The 19,390-nt window shown below is 60.7% G+C and overlaps 1 protein-coding gene across 8 annotated transcripts in view; it reads right to left on the bottom strand.

Moving 5' to 3' along the window:
* Positions 1 to 19,390, bottom strand: part of MROH1 (maestro heat like repeat family member 1) — a 62,712-nt gene that overhangs the window by 33,824 nt on the left and 9,498 nt on the right. For 7 of the 8 annotated variants that reach the window (XM_042923887.1, XM_042923895.1, XM_042923894.1 and 4 more), the window contains exons 2-11: positions 17,624 to 17,690; positions 16,490 to 16,635; positions 12,287 to 12,418; positions 11,635 to 11,797; positions 11,371 to 11,469; positions 7,101 to 7,252; positions 6,377 to 6,517; positions 5,916 to 6,008; positions 3,965 to 4,043; positions 3,616 to 3,729 (exon numbers count right to left, since the gene is read on the bottom strand). In XM_042923887.1, coding sequence (XP_042779821.1) covers positions 3,616 to 3,729; positions 3,965 to 4,043; positions 5,916 to 6,008; positions 6,377 to 6,517; positions 7,101 to 7,252; positions 11,371 to 11,469; positions 11,635 to 11,797; positions 12,287 to 12,418; positions 16,490 to 16,635; positions 17,624 to 17,645 — 1,141 coding nt within the window. In that variant the 5' untranslated portion in view covers positions 17,646 to 17,690. Of the gene's footprint in view, positions 1 to 3,615; positions 3,730 to 3,964; positions 4,044 to 5,915; positions 6,009 to 6,376; positions 6,518 to 7,100; positions 7,253 to 11,370; positions 11,470 to 11,634; positions 11,798 to 12,286; positions 12,419 to 16,489; positions 16,636 to 17,623; positions 17,691 to 19,103; positions 19,209 to 19,390 lie in introns of all 8 variants that reach the window. The other variant, XM_042923888.1, reaches the window with a different exon arrangement.

Raw genomic sequence — 19,390 nt, 5'->3', positions numbered from 1 at the left:
CAGCCTGCCCCCCCCCCCCCCCCCGCCCGCCGCCCCGTGTACTACGCATGGCTGAGCGCGACTATCGGGTAAAACCATATGGCCTTTCCAGGAATATTAAACATGCACTTGTCCCATGGCCCCGAAATTCCACACCTGGAGGTATGAGCGCACACGCCCACACACTGGTTCATCCAAGAATGTTCATACCAGCCTTCTTCGTAATCTCCCCAAACCGGGAACGATCCACACCCACTAACAAAAAAACATGTTTTATTCACAAGACATGACGGAATATATCTCAAAAATATCATGCTTGGTGGAGAGAAGACGGACACAAAGGTCACCTGCTGTAGTGAACTCATTTACATGAAATCTCAGTACAGGCAGAATCAATTCAGGGTTGAGGTGCTGCTGTCTGAAAACAACCACGAGGAGACTCTGGGTTCCGGAAACATTCCACAGTGTGAGTAACGGTCACGTGCTTGAACAACATGTAAAATGTCACCAAGTTGTACACTTGAGATTTGTGCATTTTTAAAAATTTTTTTTAATGTTTATTTATTTTTGATAGAGCATGAGTGGGGGAGGGTCAGAGAGAGAGGGAGACACAGAATCCCGAGCAGGCTCCAGGCTCCGAGCTGTCAGCACAGAGCCCCGCATGGGGCTCGAACTCACAGACCGTGAGATCATGACCCGAGCTGAAGTCAGATGCTCAACCGACTGAGCCACCCAGGCGCCCCGAGATTTGTGCATTTTACTGAATGCAATTTGTTCTCAATATTAGAAAGTGAAGTTGTTTTTTTTTTAATCTTTTTTTGAATGTTAGTTAACTTTTGAGAGAGAGAGAGAGAGACAGAGTGCGAGCAGGGGAGGGAAAGAGAGAGGGAGACACAGAGTCCGAAGCAGGCTCCAGGCTCTGAGCTGTCAGCACAGAGCCCGACACGGGGCTTGAACCCACGAACCACGAGATCATGACTCCAGCCGAAGCTGGACGCTCAACCAACCGAGCCACCCAGGCGCCCCTAGAAAGTGAAATTCTGAAGAAAAAAACAAAACAGGAACTAGAGGCCAAAATACTTTAAAGTATTTGATGTAAAAAGTCCAGAAGGCAGGCAAAGAGGCAAAGAGAACACAGCACACCTGACAGGGCGCTAAAGAGGAGTCTGGAAACAGCTGAATATCGAAAGCCTGTTAAAAAAATCCCAAGATAAAATAAGATCCGAAACTACGTACTGAAAGGGCACTTCACAGATCTGGGCAGAATATCACCCCAGAACAGCCAACACAGTCAATAAAATTTCTGGATTTAGAATAACAAAATAAAAATCCTTTGGACATCCAGGCAAAACAAACCAAATGGCTTGCGAGGAAAAGGAGTACCAGATTTCTCAGTGACAGTAACCGAGGCTAAGGGACAACGCAGCAAGGAAAGAAAGCGAGAGGCAGGACCCTCACGTGTGGCCAGTCCGACGGAACGGCAGTGCCCACCCACGCAGGACACGGCTTCCCAGACCACGGTGCCTGGGAATCCAACTACGGCCCCAACTTTTTAGTCATATTACAGCATTTTGCTTCTTTAATTTTTTAAATGTTCATTTCCTTTTGAGAGAGAGAGAGACAGAGAACGAGTGGGGAGGTGCAGAGAGAGAGGGGGACAGAGGAGCCCAATGCAGGCTCAAACTCTTGAACTGTGAGATCATGACCCGAGCTGAAGTCGGACGCTTAACTGACTGAGCCACTCAGGCACCCCTAAACAGAATGGCTTCATCCACTGAGTTGAACATACGCGTACCTTACAACATGAGACTCTACTCCTACGTGCACACTCAGCTGAATGTGCACAGGACAAACGTCCCTGGTAGCATCGTGCATGACAACAGATGCCACGGGACACAGCCCGTCACCTGCCTGCAGTGGGGGGGTGGAGCATAGACTGACCCCCTGGAACGCTTCACGGAAAGGGAAGGAGTGGGCTACACCACACGAACACGTCCCACAGACAGAGTGTCGAGGGCCGGAAGCCAGGGACGAAGCAATTCATGTGCCAGGATCCTATCTGCACCACATGTCAGGAGTCGAGCCGGGCTCCAGGCCTGCGGGGCCGGGCCGGGGCCTCACAGGCTCGTTAAGCTGAACGGCAGAAGCGTGTGCTGTTTGGTGCGGGGCCTGCACTTCAAAATACAAATAATAAAGCACACTGACACTAGTAACTCTCTAAGGTATAGTACAGAGTGAGAAAGCGTGCTTTTGAACGGTGTCATCTGAGACTTACAAAGTCTATTTCTTTACACACACACGCACATAAATGCCCAGAGAGGGAACCCGCAAATAAAACCCATGAGCGCAAGAGAGTCTGAGAGCACGAAGGCCGCGGAGCGATCGGCGAAGGACGGGCAGCGCCCTCAGTCGCGGGGAAGTCCAAGCATCTGAACGCACAGCAGCCGTTGCGCCCGCACCCAGTCCCGCCACCGACACTGCGGCCACGGCCCGAGCGGCAGGCAAGTCCCTCCACCTCCCTCACCCTCAGCTTCCTGATCAGTGAAACCAGGCTCGCGTGGGGGCCGCGGGAACCAGGGGAGGGTGCACTCCACGTTCTGTGTGGCCGCCACCGTCCTCCGAGGTCAGGAGCCCTCCCCCAGGAGTCGGCGCGCTGCTGGCTTCACGGCACACTCTGGGCCGCAGCCCCGGCTGCCACCGTCCTCCCGTGTCCCTGCCTCTTCCCAAGGGGCATCGTTCCAAGTTCCATAAGATGTGCCCCGGGGCCACAGGCACGGTGTGTGACCCGGCACCGACCCACAGTGAACCTCGCGGGACAGGGGTCAGCATACCTGTTCCATAGAGGGCCAAGTAGAAGCTATTTTAGGCCAGGGCGCCTGGGGGCGCTCAGTCTGTTGAGTGTCTGACCTCGGCTCAGGTCACGATCTCACGGTTCTCGAGTTCGAGCCCTGTGTCAGGCTCTGTGCTGACGGCTCGGAGTCTGCTTTGGATCCTCTGCCCCTCCCCCACTCACGCTCTCCTTCTCTCCCTCCCTCCCTCTCTCTCTCAAAAATGAGTAAACGTTAAAAAAAAAGAAACAAAACTATCTTAGGCTTCAAGGAACATATGTGACCTCTGCCATATCCTTCTTTGCTCTTACGACCTATTAACGTGAAAAATCCACTCACAGCTTGGGCTGTCTGAACGCAGGCTGCGGGCCTACCGTGGCCCATGGCCAGTGTTTACCGACCAAAACTTATGGGAAAACACAAGCTCGGGTGTGAAAAATGTCCAGGCTGTTGCTGGTTAGATTAACCTTAGAAGCAGAAGGCCGAACCCTTCCATGTGACTGTGAGGGAGCCAGACGCACACAGATCGCAAGGCATTCTGCAGGACAGCCGGCCCGCACCCTTCACAGAGCCCCGCACCCAGGACACAGATCACCAGTGCGTGTCCCTGACCGGCACCCGCCCCCCAGGGGCCGTCGTGACAGACAGCGACATCAGGCCTGGGGGTGAGCGGCCAGCACCTGGCCCAGCCCCGGCGTCCACAGCCACCTATCAAAGGCCAACGTCCACAAATCGGAGCAAGATCCTTTCACCTAAAAGATGGTCACTATCTGCCTCTTTCAGGCCCTGGCCCACACTGGCCACTCACCAGCTGAGTTGATGACGTGCCTCACGACCTGCAGGGTGCCCACGCGGGTCCTCTCGTTGTTGGCATCGAGCTTGGGCAGCAGGAAGGCCAGCAGGCGGTCAGGCGAACAGCACGCTGCCGGGCAAGCACAGAGCCAAATAATCATGTGTAATAATCTTTGCTCCCTGCTCACTGTTGGCACCTGCCAGCCCCGGGGTCCTCCCGGGGGCTGCAGCCCACACACCGAAGCCTCCTCACCTCCAACCCACGCCCAAAGCTGCCACCACCCCCTGCACACGAGCGGTCCACCGACCCCCACGTGAGCAGACATTCGTGTCCGCAGATGGCCCCACGTGGGCTGCCGGCTTACCCAGCACAGTGAAGCAGCGTAACACCTCCTTTCGGTTGCTCACCACCAGAGGGCTGGACGACTCCACGGGCACACAGATCTGCTCCAAGGGACAGACGGCAGCAGTTACAGGGGATGCTGCCGTCTCCCAAGGGCCCAGCTAGCCTGGAGGGAAGGTCCCTCCTACGGTACCCAGGCCTCATGGCCTCTACCTCCCCCACGGCCGGTCGGCTCACTCCGGCTCTTTCTCATGGGGCTACAGGGATGCACTTGCCCCCGTGGTCAGAGGCCCTCAGGTCTCCAGGGAAGAGAGTCTTGGCCCCTTCAAACCGCCTTTTCCCACCGGCAGCCAGGACACAGCCTCCCACTTCCTTTGGGCACAGGCTGGAAAACATTAATCTCCAGAATATAGAAAGTACTAGAAACCAAAACACCTAGTGTTGGTTCATCCAAAATTATGAAAAAAAAGAAAAAAGAAAAAAGAAAAAAAAACCCACACAAAACAAAAACAAAAACTGAAGAAGCTGTGGGCAGATGTGTCTTTGGGGTCCCCTGCGTCCCAGCGGGTGACATGGAAGGTCCCCCCCTCCCCCACCCCCAGCATCCCAGTCCCCCTGGTCACAGTCGTGACACCAGCAGGGCCTCTGCACAAAAGGCTCAATGGCAACTCTTCCGGACAGCCCATCTTACAAAGAGGTGACCAACAGTGCAGAGCATGTCCCCAGAGCCACAGGCCCCACCCCAAGCTGGACCCTGCTAGCTCTCAGAGAACGGCGGGGAAGGTGGGTGCAGGCGCTGGCCCCAGGGCTCGGCCCCAGGCTCCCGGGCACCTCCTCGTTATTCCCGTTGTGGAGACTCAGCGGGTCCCAGAAGGCACTGCAGCAGCCTCCCACCTGCTCCCCGGGAGCTCTCCCTCCGGGGAAAGCCAGCTGCCGAGCGGCCAGGACGCTCAAGCGGCCCGGGGAGAGAGCCACCAGCCAGGAAGGAGGCCTCCGGCGCACGGCCAGGTGAGGGCACCATCGTGGAAACAGACCCCCTGGCCCCGGTCGAGCCTTCAAGCTGGGACCACGGGAGGCCCCAAGCCAGAACCGAGCGGAGGAGCTGGGCCCGGGCCCCTGGCCTGTAGTGACCGTGGATAACAACGGTTGCTGCCTTAAGATGCTAAGTTTTAGAACACTTGGTTACACAACAGAAGAGGTGCAAAGGGTAGTCATCTGGAAAAAAGATGAAACTGGACTCTCAGTGTTTCCCTAAAATAAATTCCAAATGGATTAAACTATACAAGCACATTGGAAAATGGGAGAATCTGAAAAGTAGTTTGCAGAATTCAAAAGGCTTTTCTAACTATAAGAAAACCTACGTTAGAACGTAACAGACAGGCGTGTGATGATGTAAACATTAAATGATTTCGCATGGCAGAACATATCATAAATGGAGTCAAATGATGAAGGACAAAGTAGGAACAAGACTTTTACGTGAACAATAAAAGACTGTCAGTAACTGCTACAGGTCAATGTGGGAAAACCCAAAATCCAACAGAAAGACACAAAGGGACAGCTCTAAGAAAGGCGAGTATCTCCCTTCTCAGCTGTGGTCTACTTGTGTTTCCCTTTCAACCCCTTCTCCACAGACCATCACTCCTTCTTCCCCACAGGCTCTCTTCTCAGCTAGGCCCACACCCACGACTCAGAGAACACCCTGGCTTCCGCACTACTGGGCTGGACCACCCATCCCACTCTTGCTGCCTGCAAGCCTCAGCAGACTAGAACCCCCGTCCCTGCCATACCAGCCCCATCCACAGTGCGTCCCCAGCACCCCTGTCCCAGGGTCCCTGCCCCCAGCGCCCCTCCCCCCAGCATGCCCTCCTGTACCCGCCCCAGGAGCCCCAGCCTGCCCCGTCTCAGGTGCGACCCCTGCCCCGCCCCGCCCCTGCCCCCCGGCCCCTCCACGTCCTGCCCCCTGCGCATCCTACCTGAGCGTGTAGAGCAGCCAGGAGCGCGTCCAGCTGGGCCTCCAGCGTGCGGCTGCCCACGCTCACCGCAGCCTCAAGGATCTGGCCCAGGCTCTGCTCAAGACGGGGAGGAGAGAGGCCATCGGGGCCTATGTCAAACCCCCCAGCCCCACCTCCTGGCCATAAAGACCCCACCTCAGGGCTCAAATAAGGAATCCCTACCTCCACGTCAAGAACAAAGACAGGAGGAGAAGGCTCAGAACGGCGGCACGGACTTGGGGTAAGGCCAAGGTGAAGGTGCCCTGGGCAGGGCAGGGCAGGGCAGGGCAGTGAGCAGAAACGTGCCTGGGCCCCACCCACCACTGAGTCCAACAGCGCTCTCTGCGCTTCCCCTCCGGGGTGTCCACACCCTCCCACCTGAGCCAGGTGGGCACCGGCCGGTGGACAGAGCTCTGCACAGGCCGCGGCGTGCAGGCGCGCACCTTGGACACGTGGAAGGTCTCGGCGTGCTTCCTGTAGAGGGCCAGGACCCCCGGCAGCAGCTTGGGGAGCTGCTCCTCCAGCTTCTCACTGGGCAGCAGGTGGCTCATGGGCCCCAGAGCCTCCACCACGGCGAGCCGGAGCTGCGAGGAGACAGCAAATGATGCTCACGTCCAAACCAGCACGGCAACGCTGGGAGGTGCCCCGAGCGGAAAGGCAAGAGGCCTTCACCAAGAACCCAGGGTCGGAACGAGGAAACCCCGGGCACCCTGTGGACCAGGGGGGGCGAAAGGGGTCCGAAGGCAGAGAGGCCAGAGTGACCATGGCCAGGGTCTGGACGGTGGCCAAGCCGGGGAGGCCGTGAAGGCAACACCCACGGGGGACTCGTCACGCCTCGGCTCAGCCCGCTACCCGGGCGGTCCGGGAGCCTCCGGGCAGAGTGGGGTCGGAGGGCAGGAAACAAGCCATATTCTGGGAAGACCTCACATAGGACACCTCCGCCCCCTGATGAGGCTCCCACCTCCCGAGCCGGGGTGGGGGGTGGGGGAGGGGACACGGACCGGGCACCGGGAAGCATGTGTCCATAGCTGTCTCCACCCCCCTCCCCCAAAGCCTGCAAAAGGGCACAAGAGGCTCAGGCCTCGTGGAGGTGGGCCGAGCTCAGGGGCGGGAGACGGCAGCCGGCAGGGTGAGGCCACACGTTCCGACGGACTGCAGAGGCTGTACCTTGGCCTCACGGCTCTGTAGCCAGTGGTTAAAGAGGATGTCGTAGGCACTGAAGATGTCAGTGGCAAAGGTGTCCTTCCTGACCGTGGGGTCTGGGGCTTGGTCCAGGTTGGCCAGGTACTCCAGGGTGCTCTCGCTGAAGTGCTGCAGAGCTACCACAGGGCGGGTGGCTGTGATACGCCCGCACCGCCGCCCCTTCTAACGCCCCCCCCCCCCCCCCCGCAGGACACCTTCCCGAGACCGGGGCTAAGTGCGGGGCTCCGGGACTATGCCGGCATGGAGGGTCCCTCCACATCCATGTCCGTCCCAGAATCTCAGGAAGGGGCCTTTTCTGGGAACAAGGATCTCTGCAGGGATAACTACATAAGATGTGACCGTGTCGGGTAGGGTGGGCCGTAAATCCAACACGACCGTGTCTCGGGAAGAGAGCACACAGACCACAAAGAAGACGGCAGAGCGACAGCAGGGCACAGTCTGGGGCCCACCTCCAGATGCTGGGGGAGGGACAAGGAACAGAGTCTCCCTCTGAGCCCCCAGGAAGGGCTCTGAGTAACACTTTGATCTCAGGCTTCTGGCCTCCAGAACCGTAAGAATACGTTTCTCTTTTTCTTTTTCTTTCAAAGATTTTATTTTTAAGTAATCTCTACATCCAACGTGGGGCTCGAACGTACAACCCTGAGATCGAGAGTCACTCGCTCCACTGACCAAGCTGGCCAGGCGCCCTGCATTTCTAAGTGGCACTGTGTGACAGCAGCCACACAGAACTGGCACAGACACCGACGTCCCCGAACGGCCTCGGTTCACAGCGCCCACCACGAGGCAAAAAGAGGAGGTGCTGTGCCCACCTCACCCCTCACAGACAGACACAAATAATGCACAGTTTGCAAGGGTCGCTGTGCCCAGAAGTCCCAGGTGCAGGGGGCGTGGGAGGGCACTGAAGGTGCAGAGTGTCGGGCTGAGGCAGGGCGGGCCGAGACAGTGGTGTCTACGAAAGTGGCTGTGCTTGGGGACATCCAGGTGGGTAAGTCTGCGCACAGATGAAGACCTACGAGTGGTCAGCAAGGGCTGAACCCGGGGCCAAAGGAAAGGACAGGGATAAGAGGAGAGAGGCGAGGCCAGGCCCCTGTCACGCAGCCCTGAGAAGGAGGGTAGCAGAGGAGCTGGGGGGGGGGGGGGCACTGCACCATCCCCTGCCCAGCACGGCTGTCACCAGGGCCACTTACACAGCTAACTTCTCAGCCAGGGCTCCCCAGTCCGACAGAGAGAACAAGCCTGATCCCTGTGTGTATGTGACGGCAATCACAGCCACAAGTTCCCAAGACACAGAAGCTAAAGAAAAAATTTTCTGAGGAAGAGAGAGTTCACATGTGTACAAGTGCTTGTGCGAGCAGGGGAGGGGCAGAGAGAGACGGGGAGAGAGAATCCCAGGCAGGCCCCACACTCACTGCGGAGTCAGATGTGGGGCTCGATCCCATGACCCGGGGATCGGCACCTGAGCCAAAATCACAGTCGGACACTCAGCCGACTGAGCCACCCAGGCGCCCCAACAACTTTTAGAAGAAAATCGCCTCCCGGAGGGAGCACTCCTGTGCCACCGGCCGCCCTTCTGCTTAGGAGGGGCTCTTGGAGGGTCCGGCCCAGGCAGACTCCGGCCCCACCAGAGCACGAGGAGGCCTCGCGTCCCCACCTGCCGCACGGCCCCTGTTGCTTGGAGGAGGGACGCAGCCCCGGCCCTCTTCCTCCCTGTCCACCCGACGCTCTGGCCTCCTTGAGCTCTGTAGTCGGGAGGCCGTTCACGGACCTGTGTCTCTCGGCACCTTGTAGCGAGGCGTTTCAGGAGAACGGGCCACTCTATTGCCAGAGTGGCCGGAAGCAGGAAGCGAGCCCCCCAGATTGTTACTAGGTTTTACTTTTTAATCCGTTATGCACACACACACCTGGGGTAGAAGGGCAGTTCTCGCATACCGGCCCCTCTCCTCCAGAAGCGCGCACGGCTGGTCTTCCCCCTGCTAACAACGCCGGGGCGGCCAGCTCACTTCATACCGGCTTCGTTTCCCTCGGGGCCTTCCGCTTCTCCAGGCAGGGGTCACCGGCCAACCTCTACCTCCTGCCGGCACCCCGGGTCTCCCCCCGCCATGCCCGACAGGGCCGCGCCACTCAGACAGCCGGGGGCAAGGTGCCGGCGGGGGAGAAGGCCGTCCCACTCCTCCGTGTCCTCTCGGACCACTTTCCCCACCAAAGTGTCTTGGTGTGGATGCTGGGAGGTCCCTTCCTTCTGGAAGCCGCGGCTCCGGGGCGTCTGTTACTTGAATGAGGCCTCATGGCCTGGCCTGCCACCCCTTCCTCCTCTGTCTCCCACTTTCCAGGTCCGCATTTGTGCTCTATTTTCTGGGGCGTTCCTCGACCTTCTCTTCCATTCTCGCTGCCATCTGTCGTCGCTTCTCTGACCCCGAGAAGCTCAGCTGTGCTCCCTGAATGCGGCTACTTCCGGGCAACACGCCCTGCTCTCACCTCACCCCCCGAGGGAGTCATCATGCCTGGTCTTTCGTGCCCGTTTTCTTCTCCCTGGACTGTCTGCTCGCCCAGGTCTTGGAGCTCTGTTTATGCTGCTGCCGCCGTCGCTCTGGGAGACGCTGGTCGCGGGCAGCAATCCGGGGCCGCCGTCAGTGCCACACGGTGTGGTCAGGCTGGCCGCGCACCGGCTGTCCGGGGGACGCCGTCTCCACCTCCGGGCGTTCTGGCTCTTCTCCCTCCAGCCACAGCGTCAGCGGACGCAACCGGGAAGGACCCTGGGGCACCAACTTCTGTTCGTGGCCCCGGGCCAGCGGACACGGGAGGCCTCGGCCCACTCACGGCCCACCATGCCAGCGGGAAGGGCCGCCCCCTCCTCCAACGGCAGGCGGGGGAGCGTCGGTCAGCGGAGAGCACCGCGTGCCCTGCAGACAGCACGTCCGGCGCAGAGCGAACGCTGCTCACACACGACGGACGCGGTAAAAACCGTCAGTGGCATTAGAAGGGTCGGTTCTTCGGCACCTCGGGCCGGCCCCCCGCTCGCGGCCTCGGCAGCTGCAGGGATGGAGCTGCGTCCTTCCCGAGGAGCCCTCGGCTGCGACGCGGGGTCTCCTTACTCCCCCTCCAGCCTGGATGCGCCGTCCTAGGTGACCTCCCAGCTCCCCACCCCCCCTTGCTTCCAGCACCTGCAAACACATCCCCACGCCCCACCTTCTGGGTCCTGCTCTGCCACCCAGCCTGGGGGGAATCCTTGGCTCGGCTGTCCCAGGACCCTGACGAAAATTCTCGTTACCCGAAACCGGGTCAAGGAGGGTTCCTACAGTTTAACCTGGGGAGTCTGCCATCACCCGCGGTGGGAGGAGCGCGTGAGAAGAAGACAGGAAGGAGGCCGTGGCAGGGACAAGGGACATGGGAGCGAGGGGCCGTAAGGACGGCCGGCAGGAGCTGGAGCCCCTCCCCGGGGCCCCAGGATCCGAAGCCCCTGCGAGCGGGGCGGACGAGGGCCCCGGGCTCCAGTATGCTGCTGTGAAAGGCCCCAGTCGCCCCCAAGTACACGGCAGGGAGTGGGGGCAGCAGGCCGGCCGGCAAATACCCGACAAGCCCTCAGCTGAGCTCCAGGTGCCCTGACCCTGTCCAGTCACCACACCCTTCCCTTACCGAGGACCCTCCTAACCGGAGCCCTGCTCCCCCCTCAGTGCCAGGGCTGCGGGCGTTCCAGAGGAAGCCACGCAACGTGGGCGCAGCCGCCCACGGCACCTTCCACGCTTCAGGACCCTCTGCCCTCCTCCCAACAGGAGCGCCTCCCTTGCCTCGAAGGGCCCGCCGCGAGGAGCCATCCCCCCCACACCCCCTCCACACCGTGCACGGACCCCGCCCTGAGAAGCCGTCCCTGCTGAGTGCACAGAGGACAGCAGACCCGGGAGGGAGGGGAGTAAGGACCCCTTTCGGAGATGCCCAGTACTGAGCAGGGAGAGATGTGGGAAGTCTCTGCGGCTCTGGGGAGGTTTCTTCTCGCACCCCCGCAAGTGTCCCGGCCTCGGGGAACCGCACTGTGAGGTACAGGGGCCCCTGCCAGCGGACAGAAGCAGCCGGACGCCCAGGCCGAGTCCCCGCCTGCAGCAGTGCCCGCCCGCCCACACGTCCGCAGTCACCCAGGGCCGCTCGGCCCTCCTCTGCAGCCCAGAGGACTCATGACCCTCCCCAGACCCAAGGGGCGGGCAGGCGGCTCCCAGCCCCCGCCCCGGAGACCCCATCTTACCACAGCAAAACGCCACCCTCGTCGTATCGTGCTTGGCCATGCCCAGCATGGGGAGCATGGTGCTCAGGATGGACGTCAGGAAGGGCACCATGCCGAACACTGCAAAATGGGGGGGGGGGGGCGTCAGGGAGCCCCCGCCTCACCTGGCCTGGCCGCCGCGCGCCCGCCCCGTGCCCCCCGGCCACACGGCCCGGGGCAAGTGGTGGAGAGGGCCCCCCCAACTCGCTCCGGAATGCCGGTGGGGGCAGGCCAGGCGGAACCCACCGTTGGAAGCCGCCAGGTTAGCGAGGGTCTGCACGACGAAGTAGTGCGGCAGGGCCCCAGGCTGGAACTTGCTCAGCACCTCCTCCATCACCAGGCCGATGAACTGCTTCCCAACAGCCACCAGGACGTTGCTGGCAGCCTGCTGCCAGTCACACACCAAGTCCTGTACCCCCCGCCCCGAAAACGTGCACTGATGCCCCGATCAAGCAAGGGACACAGGACCTCACCCTGAAATTGCCCAAGAAGCAACAATGGGACATCGTGCCCTGTTCTCAGGCTCCCCGTGAGCACCTGCTAGAGGACTCTCCCCAGCCCCCTCCCCCAGTATCCCCTGCTCCCCCCTCCACCTGCAGGGAGAGGAAAGTGCTGCCACCCGGAGCCGGCCCCGCGCAGAGCCTGGCAACGTCCTCCTCACGCTGGGGGGCCGGCACCGGTGCCCTTGCATCTGCCCTGAGAGTTCCAGAAGTTTGTCTCTGCTCCAGCTCCACCTCTACACTTATGGGCGGGCCTCCCCGTCCCAGCAGGGCACTCAGTGTGCAGGAAGGGGCGGCCGGCCCAAGGCAGCCAGATGCGAGCCCACGTTCCCAACGCGCTCGGCTCAGAGTCCTAGGAAAGAAGCTCCCCTCCCCGAGCAGGCAGGTGCCCCCCATACCTTCACCCTGGTCATCTCGCTGGAGGCCAGGAAGATGACAGCCCTGGCCATGTCCTTGTCCAGGTCACTGATGTGACTGCTCACGACCGTCTCCATGGCCCTCAGGATCATCGTCCGGTAAGGATGTGCCAACTGACCAGAGAAACCATCGAGGAAGGTCCTGGAAGGGGAGCTCGCACCCAGGCAGCCTGCTGACGCCTGCTTTCTCTATAGGGCTGACTCAACTCACAGTCACCCCTGGCGGCCCCAACGCGGGAGGTCAGGGCACGCCTGGCCACTCCTCATGCCCCCAGACTCTCAGGGCCTCGCACAGGAAAGGACCGTGAGAAGCGGGTGAGGGCACGAGGTCGTCAGCAGGTGCCAGGAGTGTTCTGTGCAACACCCGCAGTGAACAGATGGTGGCCCTCGTGCTGCGGCCGGGGTCTCCCGGCCCGAGAGGTCCTATCACAACAGAGTTTGCTGCCGCCAGGAAGTTTTGGGGCTCCCCAGGGAGACGGGTCAGAGGAGACTGCTTGACAGGCCCTCTCCTCACTCAGGCGCGCCCCGCCCCGAGGGGGCCTTGTCTGTCACACCCCTCCCCACGCTTCCGACCTCGCCCTGGGGGCTGAGGCTGGGCGGTAAAACGATGGCACTGCCGGCCCTGTCCTAGGGTTCCTCCCCTGCTCCGGGTGGGCCCTCCACCCGCCCGGACATAGGCCTCGTCGGCACCTGGCAGCCGTGGCCCCACCTGGCACTCATCCTCGCCTCAACTGAGGACGTGTGGTGACGGCTGGGAGCGGGGTCCGGGGCCAGGAAGCCAAAGTGCCTCGCTGCAAGGACAGACCGCAGCAGAGGTGAGGTGAACAGAGCAGGGCCCAGCCAAGGGAGAGGCTCCATTGGGCCAGGAGCCCCAGGGCGCTCACAGAGATGGGGGAGGGGGGGGAGGGGGGGGGCAAGAAACACGCAGGCGGCAGGGAAAGACCAAGACCGGCCTTCCCGTGAGGACCTCCCGCCCCCAGGAGCGGGGCATCCAGGCGGAGGGGGGTCGGCACACACGGCAGCACGTGGTGCCCTGGTCTGTGCCGGGACAGGAGCGAGCCTGGGCGACCAGAGGAAAAGGGGCCAGAAAGAGAGGCGACTTGGGCTGGTGGAGGGAGCTCTGTAAAAGCAGGGGTTCCCTCCCATGGAGGCCACCAGCAGCCTCCTGCACTGTGGGCCCCACCCGTGGGCACGATTTTTGTTCCTGAAAAGAGCCAACGCAGATGGCAAACACCTCTAGATCGACGAACAGATCCCACGACACCTGCCTCAGATTCCCGGGGGAAAGCTCCAGGGTTAGGTTTTGTTCTCTGGGCGATAAACTGCGTCCAAATTCATTTGACCACATACACAAAGGTTTTTCCCGGGCTCTCGACTCTATTGCATTCGTCTCTCCGCCAGTCTCTCTGCCCCGTCTCTCCGCCCGTCTCTCTGCCCCATCTCTCCGCCTGTCTCTCTGCCCCGTCTCTCTGTCCGTCTCTCGGCCGGTCTCCACCGTGGTGTTCGGCTCCAGCGGCCCTGTAGTAAGCCTTGAAGTCAACGAGTGTGAGTCCCCAGCTTTGTTCTTTTTCAAGACTGTTTTGGCTATTCGGGATCCCTTGAGGTTTCGTCTGACTTTTAGGATGGCTTTTTCTATTTCTGCAAAAACCATCCCTGGGATTTTGATAGGGATTGCAACGGTCGCCTATTTTTAAAGAAAAAGGTTTTCTGTTTCCATTTTACATTGCTCTTAAAGTTCAACGGGCAGAACGCTAGCCCCATCAGAACAAGATGTAGTGCTCCACGGCACGCGGTGATAAAGCCACGGCCCTGTCACCTGAGCAGGGCGGGAACCGCGCTGGGGCCGGCTCCACACTCTGACGTGCTGCCAGCGAGCCCATCGTCCCGCCTCTCCCCCCAGCACCGACCGGTTCTGCTCAAGAGCTGCTCAAGAACCCGCGCCGGGTCATCTGCAGGAAGGACCTTCGCCATGGGACGCAAAGGTCAGACAGTCACCACATGGTCCCAATGCATGAGGTGACTACCAGCACCCGTCTAAGGTCCTGACCTGGGTCAGTGGAGGAGTCGACTCGCTGCTGAGCATGCTGGGATTTCAACCCCTAGCAGAATAACTCAGCGCCAAGTAAACTCTCACACACGTCTCTCTCTCGGAATAAATAAACAAACGTGTAAAAAACAAACGAAAAACCTCCCTTGTGTTAGGATGGGATTCTAGAGAAAACCAGACACGAATGCATGAAGTTGAAACCAGCCAAAAAAAAGAGAACAAACAGAAGAAAACCTTTAGTTACCAGTTCAAAGTTTGATTTTACTATTGCTACAAATGGTCTCCCCAAAATGCCTGTGCTGAAACCTAACCCCAAGGTGACAGTATTGGGAGGTGGGTCTTCAGGAAGCGAGCAGGTCAGGAGGGTGCAGCCTCAGGGGTGGGATTAGTGCCTTTTAAAGAGGCTCCAGAGAGCTCCCTCCTCCCCTCTGCCGTGTGAGGACAGGGTGAGGAGAAGGCCGCCTATAAAATGAGAAGCGGGTCCCCACGGCACACAGAACCTGCCGGCACCGTGATCTCGGACTCCCGGCCTCCGGAACTGTGAGAGACCCAAGCCTGCTCGTGCTGGAGTGACCCTGGCCGACCCAGACGACTACTTCTGCCTCTGTTCCGTCAGCCACTTCCCGCCCGTGGGCCTGAGAGCCACCGTGCAGGGACGGTCTGTCCCCGTGTGCGCCCCGCCCACGCGTCTTCCAGGGAGTCAGCAGGAGGTGAAACCCCATAAGGCACGGTGTGAGGATGCCAGGCAGGTGGCAAGACCTGGGGGCGGGGGGGGGGGGGGCGGCGTAGGGGCAGAGAGAGGTGCCTGGCGAGGAGCTCAGTCGAGAGGACAGAACTTCCCACTTCATATACTTTTACTGCAAACACGCAAACGTGAAAGGGAGAGCTTTCTTCTTAAAGTGGCGAAAGAAACCAAAAAGGCTGGAAGAAGTGCAAAATCCTAGATGAGCTAGAAAACGGCCAGAAGGAAGCCCACGACGTCTTGCTGCTGCGTATGGGTCGCTAACAATCACAAAGGCTCTCAGCCACACACGGAAGGGCCAGCGCCCGGCACGTGAGCAGCGGGAAACTCCACGAAGCCACGGAAGAGCCGCGGTGGACACGCACAGCGCCCGAGCACGAGCGTGCACTCTCCCCACTCGCTCTATGCAGTCCCCACGGGCAGCCCTAGTGTGCCCACGCGCACATAAAAGGCCAGAAAGGCTAAGAGAGCCAAAGCTGGGATGGGGGGGGGGGGGGTGGCCCTAAGCTGCCATATGATCAGCTCAGTGGCCGCCCGGTGGGACTGACCTACTGCCTAGGAGATGGCGGTCCCACGAGAGAGAAGTAGCTCCCGCCGTACAGAGATCCCCTTTTCCGCCTCAAAGTATTAGATCAAACACGAGGAAAACTGGTCTTTTAAGGCTGTGAAAGTGCCTCTCCCTCCGAGGAAGGCCCCAAAGCACACCGAGAACAACTAGAGCTGGCACACAACCACTTCAGACCCGGGGCCGGCGGCGACTCCGGAACAGAGAGCTGGCTCCCGGCCTCCTCTGCGGCACCGACGGGCACGCCCGCGTCCCTGCAGGGCTGCCCCGGGCACGGCCAGCACGGGGGGGGGGGGGGGGGGGGGGGGGGGGGGGGGGGGGGGGGGGCCGCGGTCCGAGGGAGGGCGGCGAGGGAGAGGGCCCGGGCTCCGCGGGCGGCCCCCCTTCGAACGCCTTCCACCCTCCCTCACGCGCTCGTCCACCCGTTCCTCTTGCGGTCCCTGACGGCGAGCGGCCTGCTCTCTCTCCCTTGGGGGACGGCACAGACCCCGGCGAGGAGAGCCGTCCGTCCTCGAGCCAGCGAGTGAGCGGGGACGGCAAGACAGCCCGGGCTTGCGAGCAGCTGGATGCTGTGCGGCTGACCGCCTGACGTGCCCACCCGGTGCCCCCGCGACGGGACGGACCCACGGGCCACAAGTTGAGGCGGCTCACGTGTCCTGGAAATGCCCCATGTCGGGGGGACTTGGACTGGAAGGGGCGGCTTTCCACTCACAGCAACCGGGACCCCGGCTTTGCAGCCACCGCTCCCCTACAGGCGCCGCCCCAAGGGCCCCGGAGCGCCTAGAGGAGCGGCTCACCCCCCGACACCCGCCAGCCACGGGCAGGGAATACCTTCTCGTGCCGCCACAGGTACTCCTCACAGGCTCGGAGCACCTCCGCTGGCTGCGCCTCTCCGAGGGCGCACAGGGCGCCACAGACCTGCTCCTGCACCAGAGGGTCCTTGTCGGTGATGGCCTCCAGCAGGATGGTGCACAGCTCTACAGAGACAAAGGCCGGCGTGCGTGCTCAGGCCCGGCCGACCCCGCCAGCCACCGCCTCGGCCTGTGAGTCGGAGGACGCCTACCCTTCCCCGACCCCTGTACTTTCCCGTTGCCCCAGCAACCTCCCCCAGGCCCCACCGCCTGGCCACCTTGCACACCTCGGCCGCACACACCCGAGGCACTCTTGCGCACACACACTGCCTCCCTCCGGCCTGCTTGCCAGGGGCTCTGTCTGGGACCCACTGGCCGGCTGCTCCGAGGCCACCCTGGCTAACCCCTGACCTTCCGTCCCGGGCTGTGTTTGCTTCGTGCCCCGCCCACCCCGACCGTGGCTGCTGTAAAAGGCAGGTGTTATCGACTCAGGGCTAGGTGGTCATCTGCCCCACACCGGGCGGCGCCTGAGGTCTGCCACCTGCCCCCAGAGACAACTCTCCACCGTCCCATCCCTGCCGGTCGATGCTCCACACTCAGAGCCAGACCCCCCCGGCTCGGTGCCCCCGGACAGGACCCTGCCATCCTCAGTGTCCCCAGAGCCCAGGGCCCGGGGCCGGCGAACGGCGCTTATGGATCCTCACTCCTGGGGGAGGCGCTCTGTGGGGCAAGGACGTCTCTCTCTCCCCTCGCCTCAGCAAACCGCCGGCCCTGGGGGCAGGGACAGGGCGGCTGCTGGACCCAGGTCTTGTGTAGAAAGGGGCAGAGGCACAGGGCCCCCCTACTCAGAGCACAAAGCCCCCTTCACCCGGCAGACATCAGTCCCCACACCACACAGAGCCTGCAGCCCGGTCGGCCCCTTCTGATTCAGCAGCTACGCAGACAACGGCCTCGTCTTCTTTTCTTTACCGAGAGCTTGGAGAGAGCCTGTTCATGCCATGCGACAGCGCCTCCCTCAGAGCCCGTTCACTCAACGCCACGCTCGGCCGGGTCCCAAACTCCAAGCTGGCAGGCGCTCCACTGCCCCATGTCCCTGCCCAGCCCACTCACTCACTCTTCACGTAGGGCTCTGCCATCTCGGCCGCCTCACCGGCGTCAGCTCGGGCAGCTTCTTCTCAAACCTGGAGTAACCGAAAACACGTGTAAACCGAAAGAGTCCTCGGTTTACAGGCCGTCACTGTGTTTGTACAAACCATGATTTCAGGGGCGCCTGGGGGCTCGGGTAAGCGGCCGACTCTTGATGTCAGCTCAGGTTACGATCTCACGATTTATGGGATTGAGCCCCACATCTGTGCTGTCAGCACAGAGCCTGCTTGGGATTCCCTCTCTCTCTGACCCTCCCCTGCTCACACACTCTCTCCCTCTCTGTCTCAAAAATAAATAAATAAGCTTAAAAAAACAGGCGTGAAACAGGACATCAGTGCCTTCTCGTGAGGGAGCCATCTGGCGCACGGCGGACGGCGGTCACGGAGGGCAGAAGGCGCCTCCCTCCACGGTTCCCAGCTCCCCTCTGCCGCACCTGGCAGCCCGGCCAGGGTGACGTGAGCCCGCACGGTGAGAGGGGCAGATGTGCCCCCCGACTCCACCTACAGCAGCCTCTGTCACTCTGTAAACGAGAGAGGGCGCGCACGAGGCTGACGTCACCCGTCACCCGCAGTCTGTGCACAGCAGGGAAACCTGTCCCCGAGAGCCAAGAACAAGGCGGGTGACCACAGGCTTGACACCCCGTGCCTGAGAATTCTAGCACAACGAGAGACGCTGGAAGGGCAGCATGGGGTCTGGCGGGTTCACTGGCAGAGGAAACCAACCATCCAAACCGCCCCTGGCATTTGAGAGATGTGGCTTTCAGGCACTACACGCCTCGAGGCAGCCCTTGCAGCAGATGGGCCCCGAGAATAAAACCCACCAGTAGGCAAATGCCCCTGCCTCTTCAGCGCAGGGCCACGCTAGGACCTACGTCACACTCTCCAAGGTCCTATAAGGTCAGAGGGACCTCAGGCCCTCGGCGCTGTAGCTGACGGCTTTCTAACACTGATGTCTTCCGTGAGCTGGCAATCCCACCGCCCCTCGATGGGTCACCTCCATCTTGGACCCTCCCCTGATCACCTCTCATCCACAAAAGGACAGAGGCGAGAGAGGAGGTGCCATGACCTGGCCCTAACCAAGCAAGAGGACACTCATCTGGCTACGAACACGGGAAGGAAGGAAGTGAGAAATCCCGGGGCGAGTGGTGGCAGAATTATAAGTGAGTGACAACACCACACATGCCCAGGAGGGCAGACCGGCCCAAGCACACACACGTGTCCCACCAAAACCTCAATGAGATGACCAGAGAAGATGCCAAGTACTTTTTTTCAATTTTTAAAAAGATTTTACTTTTAAGTCATCTCTACATCCAACATGGGGCTCAAACTCACAGCCCCGAGATCAAGAGTCCCGTGCTCCACGACTGAGCCAGCCAGGTACCCCAAAGATGCAAGTTTTAAAAGAATAAACCCACAAGAACACTAGAAAACAAGACAAAATTAGCAAACCAGAAATCTCCAGGAATCCCAGGCAGAGAGAAAGCAGAAGGAGAAGACACTGGTTCAAAGACGCTGGCATCAGCAAGGGGTTTCCCCTTTCTTCCTGGAAAGCATCTAAAAGTAACAAGGAAAACAAGAAACAGAAACACACATTTCACTTGTGGCAGAGCAAGAAGGCGGCAAAAAAACCCAAACCCACAAAGGACGAAGGGCTGAAAGGTCGCAGCCATCAGGCAGGGTATGAAGTATGCTGGCAGCAGGTTCCAGAAAGAATCCAAAGATCTTCTCAAAGGCAG

Source organism: Panthera leo, chromosome F2, assembly GCF_018350215.1.
Source record: "Panthera leo isolate Ple1 chromosome F2, P.leo_Ple1_pat1.1, whole genome shotgun sequence".
NCBI lineage: Eukaryota > Metazoa > Chordata > Mammalia > Carnivora > Felidae > Panthera > Panthera leo.
This window is presented reverse-complemented; position numbering and strand designations above follow the sequence as displayed.